General features: G+C 44.3%; 1 protein-coding gene across 1 annotated transcript; it reads left to right on the top strand.

Annotated features, from left to right (window-relative positions):
- The first annotated feature begins 1,930 nt into the window (after positions 1-1,930).
- LOC127669872 (zinc finger CCCH domain-containing protein 11A-like) lies at positions 1,931-4,398 on the top strand. The gene has a single exon (XM_052164093.1). It carries the CDS (start codon positions 1,931-1,933, stop codon positions 4,265-4,267), a length of 2,337 nt encoding a protein of 778 aa, XP_052020053.1. The 3' UTR covers positions 4,268-4,398.
- Positions 4,399-12,579: the final 8,181 nt, after the last annotated feature.

Genomic DNA, 12,579 nt, shown 5'->3' with positions numbered 1-12,579 from the left:
TTTACCATCTGAAGAGGGGTATAGATTGATAGTCCTTTGGGTGGGGCTCTGTTGTGCCATTTTGCCTTCCAATTTTCTGTGTCCATGCTTTAAAAGCCTTGCCTTTGTTGTTGTGATTGTTGTTGTGGAGCTATTTTCAACCTTGCAAACTCTTTTTATACTGCTTCTGCACTCCTCAGAGTCTCTCAGATTCCTAGCCCATCAGGCAGCAGATGCTGGAGGCTTCCCCCATCTTTGTTTTCCTTCTCTGGAAGCTTCCTCACCCACCTCTGAAAAGACCAGCAGGAGGCTCAGGGTCAGGCTGATATCACCTAGAGTCATAAGGAGCATGGCTGCACCACTGGCTGCCTATGGAAAACATTTGGCTGGTGAGGTATATTTGGCCTACACCACCACAGCAAACACCAGCCACATGGGTCAGGACTGTGAGGACCTGGCCATTGTACAGCTCTTGTGTCCATTCAGGAGGGATCCCCTAAGAGATGCTAAGGGTGCTGCAGAGCAGGGCAGAGGTGGGCAGGGACCAGCTACTACACCAGGGTCTGTGGGAGGCTCAGAGGTTATGTCAGTTGATGGCTGCTCTTGGTCATTTTTCCTATTTGTAGGCCCCGTTCATTCTGGAGCAGTGTCTCACCTCTGCTTGCCTTATGTCTTCTTTACTATTTATTTCAATGCTTCAATACTCGATGATACATAAGGCGTGGACTCCCCTCTGCACCGCTACCTCCCAGAGACATGCAGGGTTGGAGGCCCCAGGCCCCTTCTGTACCAATTTGGGCCTCCCTTGAGTCCCATCCCCCATAACCTTCCTTCCCCAGCCCATTTCCTCCCAAGCCAAGGTGGGATCATTACATTTTCAAATCTTTTTCAAATTTATTTATTTTTTATTTAAAAGTAAAATAAAACCTATGGTCGTAGGTTTTTATATGGCTTTTAGAAAGCCTTTCATGTTAGTCTTGCCTTTCCACAGTCCCTTCTTCACTCTACCCTCCCATCCTCTTCTCTATTTACTACTACCATTAGAGTTACTTCTCTATCCTTTTTGCCACTGTATTCCATTTTCCCTTCCTTGGGAGATCCTCTCCTTCTTCCTGGTCCTTTACTAACTACCTAACCTCTGTGAATATTCTAAATGAGATGCACAACCCTACCGTTCAAAAGCTAACATCCCCATATAAGAGAACGCATGCAACATCTATCTTTAGATGTCTGGGTTTCGGGTCACTCTGGATGATTGTTTCTAGGTCTGTCCATTTACCTACAAATTTCATTTTTCTTTAATAGCTAAAAAAACTATTCCATCATGTAAACATGCCAAATTTTCAATATCCATCGTCAACTGATGGACAGCTAGTTTGTTTCTAACTCCCGACTATTAGGAATAAAACAGCACTGAACACTGATGAGAAAGTGTCTCTGGAGTAGGATATAGAGTTTTTTGGGTATATGCCCAAGAGTGGTAGATCTTGGGGTAGATCAATTTTCAGCTTTTTGAGAACCCTCACACTGTTGTCCAGGGTGACAGTTCCATTTTGCAGTCTCACCAGCAACAACTCTTCTTTCTCTGTATCTTCACCATCATGTGCTGACATTTGTGTTATTGATCTTAGTTATTCTGACTGGGGTATGATGAAATCCCGAAGTAGTTTTAATTTGCATTTCTCTCATGACTAAGGATAGTCAACACTTTTTAAAAGGTGTCTTCGGTCGCTGGAAGTCTTGGTTGTGTGCTTGTTAGACTGATTTGAGGACGGTGGGCCACTTCAGATAAGAAAAGAGAAGAACTCGGCAGCACGCAGGCGCCAGAGACGATTTCTGTGGTTGTCACTGGAAGAGTAAATCCGTGTCAAGAGTACTTGGAGCTGGTCTTCACCCGAGGAAGCAGTGGTTTGTTCTAGGAAGATACTTTTGGTCTGAGAATTTACCCAGGATGCCTAATCAGGGAGACGACTGCTATTTTTACTTCTATTCTACATGCTTCAAAGGCGACAGCTGCCCATTCCGTCATTGTGAGGCCGCACTAGGAAATGAAACTGTTTGCACCCTGTGGCAAGAAGGTCGCTGTTTCCGAAGGGTGTGCAGATTCCGCCACATGGAAATTGACAAAAAGCGAAGTGAAATTCCTTGTTATTGGGAAAATCAGCCAACAGGATGTCGAAAGCTAAATTGCGCTTTCCATCACAGCAGAAGCCGTTATGTTGATGGACTGGTCCTACCTCCAAGCAAAAATGTGTTACCCACTGTGCCTGAGTCACAAGAAGAAAAAGAAGTAAAGGCTAGCTGGTTCACGGTTCAACAGAACAAATTGTTTGCTCAGTCTAACCCGTTCCCTCAGCTGCCGAGTGTAATGAAAGTAGGGAGTTCCAAAAAGGTTCCCACGCCCACACATCCGCCTGTTGTGATCAATGTTGCAGATGATGATGATGAGTCTTCTGAGGAGGAGGATGAAAGCAAAACACCTGCCCTGCAACCAACTCCTGATGTCCATAATGGATTACCAGTGGCTTCTGCCTGCAAATCTGGAGTCAGTTTAAAGGAGGATGAATGTTTGAATTTTGGAATAAAAACTCTTGAGGAAATGAAATCAAAGAAAATGAAGGAAAAATCCAAGAAAAACTTCTTGGGAGGTTCCAGTGCTTTACACCAGCCTCAGCCTAATCTAGGCCCTGAGAAGGAGAATGTTTGGACTGTGGTGAGGACGGCAACTCTATCAAGCAATCAAGAAGAGCCCTTAGTTAGACCGAGTCTCACTGAGAGACTGGGGAAACGGAAACGTTCAGCATGTGGTGACCGTGATCCCCCCTTAGAGCGAAGCTTTGCACAGAGGCTGGGTGAAAAAATGGAAGCACCAGAAACTAACATTGATAAAGCACCAAAGAAAAAGAGAGTTTGGAAAGCTGGCGAGATCCATGGGAAGACACTGGAAGAACTGCTTCTTGAAAGAGCCTGTCGGAACCATGGAGAACTGCAAACTCAACTGAAGACAGAAGAACCTTCAGGAGCTGATGATTCTCCATCAGGAAGAAAAAGTTCTTCAGTGTGGTTCAAAACCTTCTCTGAGGTCCTGGCTGAAGAGAAACGTCGGCAGCAGGAAAGGCAAAGATTTGTATCTGAAAGGGATACGAGTTGCTTCATGCGAACAGAAGATACTAAACTGAAAAAGACAGTGAGTCTGCGGACTGTTGCAGTTAGCCAAGGACAGCCCAAGGAGCCTGCAGGAAGAGCCAGGTCTCTGCAGGAGGTGCACGTTAATACGCTAGAAGCAATTAAACTGGAGAAGGCCCTGAGGATGCAGCAAAGTTCTGAGAATTGTGGCAACTCCTGGCCTCAAGCTGAGGCTTCCCCAGCGGCAAAGAGGCTGTTCCGCACCATCAGGAGATCAGGCCCAAAAGTAGAGAAAAAACTTAAATTCTGTGGTGATGCTACTTGTCAGAGCGCTGTGACGAAGAAGATGGAGGCGAATGAGACTTCACCTGAGACCGTAAGTGATCCCCCAAAACGTCCAGTCAACAGATGTGACACAGTTAAAGAGAAGCCCACACAGAGACAGCAGGAGAGAGGAGCGTCACTAAAGGAGAAACCAGCCTTGTCATCAGTGGTCACTGTTCCCTCTGTCAACACTCAGCACCTGGCAAAATGGCTCCCCAGGGGGTCATCCCAGAAAGGGGAGGTAGAAACCTCTGGAACTGGGGACTCAGTACTTAATGTGAAATGTGCAGTACAGACTTTAGAAGAAAGGAATGAAGCCAAAGCCAAAGCAAATATGAAGCCATCTGTGGTCAAAGTTGTCTCAGCTCCCAAACTGGCTTCCAAACGCAAAGCTGTGGAGATGCTCTCTACCTCCATCGCATTGGTGAAGCCATTCAGCTCCAGCAGCGTCCTGCAGGAAAGACCCGCCAAGAAAGCAGCCGTGGCTGTTGTCCCACACGTCTCCGAGGAGAAATCCGTCACCGTGTCTGAGACAGAAAAACCGAAAGACAATTCTGTGCTGTCTTCCGCCCAAGCTTCTTTAGAACCCTTGCTCCCAGAAGGACCTGGCCCTTCCTCATCCCAGATGGCAACAGAACCGTGCTGGCAGAGCTCTGCCGCGACCGGAAAGCCTACATGCTCTGAGGAAGATGAGTTTGAGAAACTAACACGGAAAGTTGCAGGGGGCGTATCAGAAGCTGAGATTGACTTGGATCTTGAGAAAGATGGAGATGGTCTTCTGCTTGAGCTCTTGGAGATGACTGATTGGTCAAACTGCGGGGGAGAACGAGGACCTTGAGATAAAACCCTTACCAAAAACTAGACTTAGTTTCATCTATTTACCTGAGGTGATAATTTCTTTACCTCTCAAATTTTGCCCAAATCAAAAGTATACCTCTGAAGTACCTGTGAGCGTCCTGGATTCCCTTGGGTCGGATCTTTTACAACCCTTGATAAATAACCATTGTTCTGCATCTTTGAGAAGAAAGTTCTGGAATGCCCTTCTCTCCACATGAGACTGAGCTCTAACTGAAACGGCGCAGGGGGAACTCAGCGGTCCTTGAGGTGTTTGTCAGTGTGGGCCAGCTTCCCCTGCTGTATTTATTATATGGGTTGTCTTAATTTTATCAGAGTTTAAAATGAAGACAGCTGCTAACCATTGTGGACCAAATGTCATGCTATCACTAAACCAAAGATCCACTCAGTCTGTGCCAAATTGTATGTCCTTTTAAAGGTATTTGGAGATTCATCTAAGCTTTAAACAGGGCCGGGCAGCTCGAGACCCTGAGATTCGGACAGAACTCTGGACCAGGTCAGGTTGTGTTAGCCGCTCCATAAACCTCTGAAGAGCAATAGCTAATTTATCATTTCTGCATGTTTTTAAAGGCCTTAAAGTGCCTCTGGGGTCCCCTGAGAATGATTTTCTATTTCTGGGACTCCCTGGATTCTGCATAAGAGATGGTGACTTGACTAGGGACAGTCTTTTTTTTTTTTTTTTTTTTTTTTTTTTTTTTTTAATATGAAAATTGTCCCTTCAATACCTTTCTCTTACTGGCATTGAATTATCACAGAGATAGAAAATTGGTAAAAAATTTTTAATTTCTGTCTCTCCCAGGAAACTCCTCTTGCCTAGGATTTATTTGATGTGCTTTAACCATGGGAGGAGGGGAAAACCTGAATAGAAATACTGTAGATCAGTATTGATCTATAGCCCATAGCAGTACACGGGGCTGTAGCGTTACAGGGCTGGCAAGGTGCTCTGGGGTAATATTGGATACCTCCGGTTTCTTCATGTCTGGATTGAGTTTTCTTTTTCTTTTCTTTGTCTTATAAAGGACAACATTTAATTGGGGTTGTCTTACAGGTTCAGAGGTTCAGTGAGTTTTCTTTTCTTTCTTTCTTTCTTTCTTTCTTTCTTTCTTTTTTTTTTTTTTTTTTTTTTTTTTTTTTTTGGTTTTTCGAGACAGGGTTTCTCTGTGTAGCCCTGGCTGTCCTGGAACTCACTCTGTAGACCAGGCTGGCTTCAAACTCAGAAATCCGCCTGCCTCTGCCTCCCAAGTGCTAGGATTAAAGGTGTGCATCACCACTGCCCGGCTGGCCTGTTTGACTCTCATAGGGAAATCCTGGATCGCCTGTCATGTTGGTTCCTAACATGCTGTTGAAAGCAGCTCATCAAGAATTTGAAGTTCTTGTAAGCCTTGTTGGGAATATGGAAAAGGAAGAAAGCCACAGGACTGCCAGTTCAGTCTGGGAAGACTGGGTGATTGGGCACACGCAAAAACGACTTGAAGTTTCTGTATAGACACTTGTACCAATCCATCTTCAGCTGACTGAACATTGTGTGCGAGCCCTTCTCCAAAGCAGAGGTGGAAGGTTCTGGTTTTACCACATTTTGTAAAAACACATTTCCTATTTTGAATTAGCTATAGATTGTAGGTCTCTTTTGTATATAGCCCCTGTTCTTTTGTTTTAAAAAAGGTCTGTTAATATTTAATGCCCTGTAATTTGTGTTCAAACATTATTTAAACCATTTGTCATTAACAAGGAGAAATACTTATTTGTGTTTTAAATAAGACCGATATATGAAAATAAAAGTGCCTTTGGCCATCTGTGTTTCATTTATTTTAGTATTCTTCGTTTAGTTTTAGATCCACTTTTAGTCAGTTTATTTTCTCGATGCTCTTTTTTTTCTTTCTTTCTTTCTTTTTTTTTTTTTTTTTTTTTTTTTTACTTTTTATATCCTGGATACTAACTCTCTGTAAGATGTGTAATAAAGATGTTCTTCAGGCTACTACTTTCTTCAAATGATGGTGTCCCTTGCTCTACAGAAGCTTTTAAGCTCCACGAGGTTATATTTATTAACTGCCCTTAATGGCTACCCTTTTAGGGTCCTTGAACTCACGTCTCTTTTCATAAAATCTTCACCTTAAAATATAAATGGAGTCTTATACAAAACCCAGGGATCAAATGTCTTTTAAAGCACCATGAATTTTTTTTTCTTAAAGAATTAAAAGTTCGTTCTATTTAAAAAGTGTATTTTAAACCAGATTATTTGAGCCAAACTAAACTAAAATTTCTTTTCACAGAACTACCTTCTGGGGTGTTAGACTTCCATATGGTTGAGATTGTTAGAGGAACGTATCTAAGAACCAAGGTGGTAGGAAGGGAGGCAGGAGGGGTGGGCCAGCATTACTGTGCCGCACCACTTCAGATGTGGAGCCATTGATGCTTTATAAAAGAATCAGGAAAGATTCCCTAGTCCACACAAATCCAAAGTCTAGGAGGAATACCTGTGAGTTGGGCAATATGACCAATATTTCACAAGATAAGGCAGGCAGGAGACTTAGGGCTCAAACAAGAACAGAATATATTGGGATTCATACAATAGTAACATATAGAGCCTGTATTAGTCAGGGTTTCTATTCCTGCACAAACATCATGACCAAGAAGCAAGTTGGGGAGGAAAGGGTTTATTGAGCTTACACTTCCATGTTACAGTTCATCACTAAAGGAAGTCAGGACTGGAACTCAAGCAGGTCAGGAAGCAGGAGCTGATGCAGAGGCCATGGAGGGATGTTACTTACTGGCTTGCTTCCCCTGGCTTACTCCGCCTGCTCTCTTATATAATCCAAGAATACCAGCCCAAAGGTGGTACCGCCCACAAAGGGCCTTCCCCACTTGATCACTAATTGAGAAAATGCCCCACAACTGGATCTCATGGAGGCACTTCCCCAACTGAAGCTCCTTTCTCTGTGATAACTCCAGCCTGTGTCAAGTTGACACACAAAACCAGCCAGTACAGAGCCTGTGGCATGTGGGCTTGGGGAGGCCGGGCTTCTCACTAAGCTGGAGAAAACTCTATAAGAGAATCATGAAATCCTGCTGAGCCAGCCTCTAACCCAGTCAAGGCTGGGAGGTGTTCTGTTCCTTTGGACTCCGTCAGGTGCTCTCTGAGCCTTCTTCCTTTGGTGCTTGGGTCAGTCAGTGGGTTGAGTGTTTATTTAAGTTGTCCTACGTCTTGATTCACCATTTGCTTTCTCATTGCCATTCCTATGTCCCGGGAAATCGATCAGATTTTTGGGGTGTGTTTCTGGGAGGATAGGCTCTGCGGTTCCTGGCCCTAATCTCTGCTGGCTTTGCTCCTGTGTTAACAGCATCTCTGTGGCAGGTGGGAGTCAGCCTGCCTTCAGGTTGTCCAACCTGTGCAGCTATGCCACATGCAGCCCCAGGTGCTGAGACTAAAGGAAAGTTATAAGCTGGTGAATGCTGATTAGAGACCAGAGGTTCTTGGCCTGTAAAGGAGACACTGTGTGGAAAGGGGCTTCAGAAAAGAATAAAATGAAACAAGAAAAAAAAAAGCAAGCAAACAAACAAACAAAAACAAGCGCTAGTATGGAAGTCTCAGAGATGGTGTTACTTTCGGCTTAGGGTCAGCAAACCCTGTGCTAATGGCGTCTGTGGGTGGAGCTTAGACCAGCACATCTAGCACCCTAGATTCAGTCTCAGCTGCTTCCCCTGGATAGCACCACCACTCCTATCACCTTCGTCTGAGCGCCTGTCATCTGCTCTTGACGATTCTCAAGCTATGCACACTGCCTCCCTGGACCCCCGTAGGTCCCACTGCTGGCCATTGCCCTCTTAACCCCCTCTCCATCATCTTCACAAATACATCTGGTTCCTGCTGCCCTCTGACTCTGTTTCCATTGCTCCAACTGTCTTGCCCAACACATATACATACCTATGACCCCCTGCTGTGTGGTCACTCAGTTTAATGGGGGGCAATAGTCACAGCGTCATATGGGAGACACCTTAACTGATGGTGGGAGCAATGGATTTGCAAGGCCATCCCCAACACCGGTCTTAACCACACCCCATGTTATGTAGGAGCCTCGCTGGAAATGAACAGGTTCCACAGTGGGGCAGGGAGGGTCGTTCCAAGGATAGTGAGACACCCTGGAATGTCAGGTTTCTCTGAGGCCAAGAGATGACCACCAAGTCCTGACAATAACGTCCCCTTTGACATCTCCTCTAAAGTGTCTGAGACAAAGAATAGAAGATTTGTGGCTCATCCTGAGGTACAGTCTTACACAAGACCTGATGTGTGTGGGTAGCCAATGAGTGGAACATGGCACCCAATCAGATCCTGGTGCACATTTATTATTCTTGTTTCTTATGTGTGTTTGCTTTTCATGATTCAGGCTTCCAGAACGCTTCTTACCATGCTCCGGGTCGTGTGGCAACATGGGGAGAGCACTAGGCTATGAGCCAGAGACCCTTTCTGAGCCCTACACTGGCGATTATGAGTTTTGAGTCTTTGGGCAATTTACCTAACTCTCTGAGATTTGCCTCCTCCTTTGTCAAGTTACAATGAAATCTGATTTTGTTGCAAGCTGGCTGGGTGGGCAGATATGATAATATACCAGCATGTATTATATATGGCCCTGTAAGAGAGAGAGTCAATTGATTTTTACCACGGATGACACTCTTCTAGTGGCTATGAGATGCCTATCACCCGGTGGCCATTAGTAGCCTTCCTGGTCTTCCCATACAACCTTCATTTCTTAGTCCACTATCTCAAGAAAAGAAAATGTGAAGCAACACAGCAGTGTATTTCACTGAACAGGTTTTGCACTTAAAATTCTGACACTGTGCTCAACACAGCACTAATAAATTTTTCTGCCTTGAGTAGTATTTCTTAGACATGCGCTGAGGGAACACAGTTAAAGAAAAACCCAATAAAAAGAGATCGTAAAAGAGAAGGATCATAAATCACTGGTGTGGCCTACTGCTGTCCTCAGGCTGAATTTGACAGCAAGGATTCTAGTTTAGAATTTGACGCCAGGATTCTTGCAATTTAACCTTGTTCTTATGAATGGAATATTAAAAGGCTACAGCTATGTTATCTAATCATGTGGGCAAGCAGGAGAGCAGAGAGAGTCAGAGGATGGCCTCCCTCGTCACTCACAAAGCAGCCAGAAGCAAGGCTTGGGGCTACACACCATATCCCGCTGCTGGCATTGAGTGATCTCTCCTGAAAGTTGGCCAAGAACCTTTAACTAAACATCTGCAACATATAAATAAGATTCAGTGGCCTGGCCTGGGCATTCCACTGAGACAATGAACTCTGTTCCAGATTGGCGCTTGATGGCTTTGGAGATACGAAGATATTGATAACAAGTGAATATAAACACAATTTTCCTAGCAACATATTTCTCATAATCTTTTCTATTTTTCTTTTTTGATTTTTCCTCAGAAAGTCATCAGTCTATCTCTAGTCATCAATGTAGTCCCCGAGTGGCACACCACGGATGTCAAGAAGACAAGAATAAAGAAGCAATGAAGAGAAGGATGGAAGGAGTGGGGTTGAGTCTCCTGAACTCCTGAGCTCAGCTAGAGAGACTCTCCCCTGGGAGCTGCAATGCCTCTGCTGAGGAGGCTTCCTCTCAGAGTTGTGTGGTTCCTGAGCTCCCGTGTCTCAGGATGCCCTTCCACTGGGACACTGTCCCACAGATCTGTGTGGTACCTGAGATCCTGTGTCTCAGGAGGCCCTTCCATTGGGATAAATTTTCTCTTCAACGCTGTACAATTTCTGGGCTTCCAAGTCCCAGGATACCCTTCCATCAGAGAAGAAACACTTATCATCAGTTTCTCCTGTTTATTCATTCAACGATCATTCATTGGATCCTTACTCGATCTGGAAGGCATTTGTGAGTACCTTGCCCACATATAGCTCACAGTGGAGAGCTGACCGTCTAACAGATAGGTGAGTCAATAACATAGTTTCAGAATGTAGTAAGGCTGCTCCAGGAAGAGGTTATGGTGACATGCATCTTACACTTATCTCAAGGGAGGGCAGTTGGAAGGACCAATCAAGACAGGTTGCATCTGCAAAGTGGAACCAGCCTATAATACCCTGGAAAGTGTGTGCTTGGGAATGAGAAGAGCTTGTAGCAGAAGGTGGGCAAACAGAGAGAGTCAAAGAATAGTCAGGTTGCGCAGAGCACCAAAGGCCTCTACAGAGCCAGCTTGGATGCTGTTTAGGAAGAATGGGTAGTTCCTAAAATGTTTTAAGCAAAGGGATGAGATGCTTCAGTTTTCCTAATGGAGAAATTTCTCTGGCTACAGACAGGAGGAGCCATCAGAGTAAGAGAAGAAAGAGGGTATGCAGCTGCCGCACTGTAAAAGGAGGGTTTGGCATTTGAAGCTTGTTCCAGAGATGTGGCTGGTGAGATCATCGGTTTGTGATGCATTCTGAGGTAGGAAAATGAGCATTGCAAATGGAAGTCACAAATACTAATGGGAAGGAAAACCCATTAGTCAAGAATGTTTTCTGGACTTTTGGACTAAGCAAGTGGATGCCGAGGTGTGGAGAATTGGAGGGAGAGGGGTGTGGAGCATAAACTTATAAGTTGAACTACTCTGCCTTGGATGCATATGTTTCAAATGTCTCAGGCCTTTGAGTGGAGATGCTGGGTTATGAATTTGGAGAAGAATTTAAAATAAGAAATCAAGATTTGCTATTTTATTGAGAGCAGTAAATTAGACCCAGACAGACTAACACTTCTTGTTCTGTCTTGTATGTGGATTCTAGTTTTGAATCTTTAGATTTGTGTTTTTAGCTTGGAACCCAGGAAACTAAAATGGGGCCATGACAAGTGGGGGACAAAACTTTAGTAGGAACTTTAGAGTACTGGTTAGACATGAAGTGGGGAATCAGATAAATGGAAGAGTTTGGGTGGGGGAGGGATGAGAGGATATTGATGAGGTGGGGACAGATTAAAGCATAACTGATATTAAGGATGTCTAAAAGAGCATACATAGACATTTTAAAAAGAGTTTAATGGGAGTTTACAAGGGGCTATACAAGGGACTAATGCTTCCCCATGATGCATTAAGGTATCAAACAAAAAGTCCCATCCTAGGTGTGGGATATTCTCCTTTTGACTTGTTGGCCACAGAGGTCTAAAAAATTCCCCAAACAATGTTGTCTATTGTCTATTGACAATAAGGCTATTGTCACACTGGTCTCAGTTGCCCATCGGAACTTGACAGTAAGACCGTACATGTTTGTCACAGGACATGAAAAATCAGGCTGTTACCGATATGGAATCTTCTTCCCTGTTGGTCAGCTTCCATAGCACCAGAAAGTACTATGTTGGGGGAGGGACAAAAAAGAAAGAAAGAAACAGACTTACCCAGTTGTGAACCTTGCAAGCTACAATAATGACTGACTTGATAAGGTACTCTTAATGTAATAATGGTATAATTGTTAAGGGGGTAACCATTAGCCTTCTAATTGAATTTAAGGGCTTCTCCACAGGAGAGAATTCATGCTTGATACAGTAAATGTGACTAAGAAACTGTGGCTAGGGAGATTATAGCCCCTAATGAGAACACTAGACTGATTCCATGACAGGCTTCAAATGGGAAGTTCAGGAGACTAGGCCTAAATATCTCTTTCCAAGAACTGGGCAATTACAGGCAAGTCCAGGCTTCAGAAGCTGCCCCACCACCTGGCCTGAGGCAAGGACAATGGGTCAGCAACAGTTTCCAGACCTCTCCAGCAAGTTTCCAGCCTTCACACCCAGGTAATGAAATGTCCATAGAGATGGACCCAACAGATTGACATAGAGGTCACCTAACCAGGAATCCACTGAGGTGCTGTAAATTAGGCCTGCAAGCTTACTTGGTTGTTTCTCTGTCTTGGTAATGGGGAGACTCCAGCATGTTAGACTTATGCAGAATAAAATACTCTTTGTGTTTATATAATATTTGTGTCCCGGGTATCATTTTTGGGTGAATCATGGACCCTTATAAACTTATAAACCCTTATACACTAAGAGATAACCTACTACTATTATCTCATGTCTTAGTTAGGGTTTTACTGCAGTGAACACACATCATAACCAAGGCAACTCTTATAAAGAACAGCATTTAGTTGCGGCTGCCTTATAGGCCCATTATCATCAAGGCAGGAGCATGGTGATTCAGCCAGGCCTGGTGCAAGAGGATCTGAGAGTTTTCTACATCATCTGAAGGCAAACAGAAGACTGACTTCCATGTGGCTATGGGGAGGGTCTCATTGCCCACCCCCACAGTGACACACTTCTT

This window comes from Apodemus sylvaticus, chromosome 19 (assembly GCF_947179515.1).
Source record: "Apodemus sylvaticus chromosome 19, mApoSyl1.1, whole genome shotgun sequence".
NCBI lineage: Eukaryota > Metazoa > Chordata > Mammalia > Rodentia > Muridae > Apodemus > Apodemus sylvaticus.
This window is presented reverse-complemented; position numbering and strand designations above follow the sequence as displayed.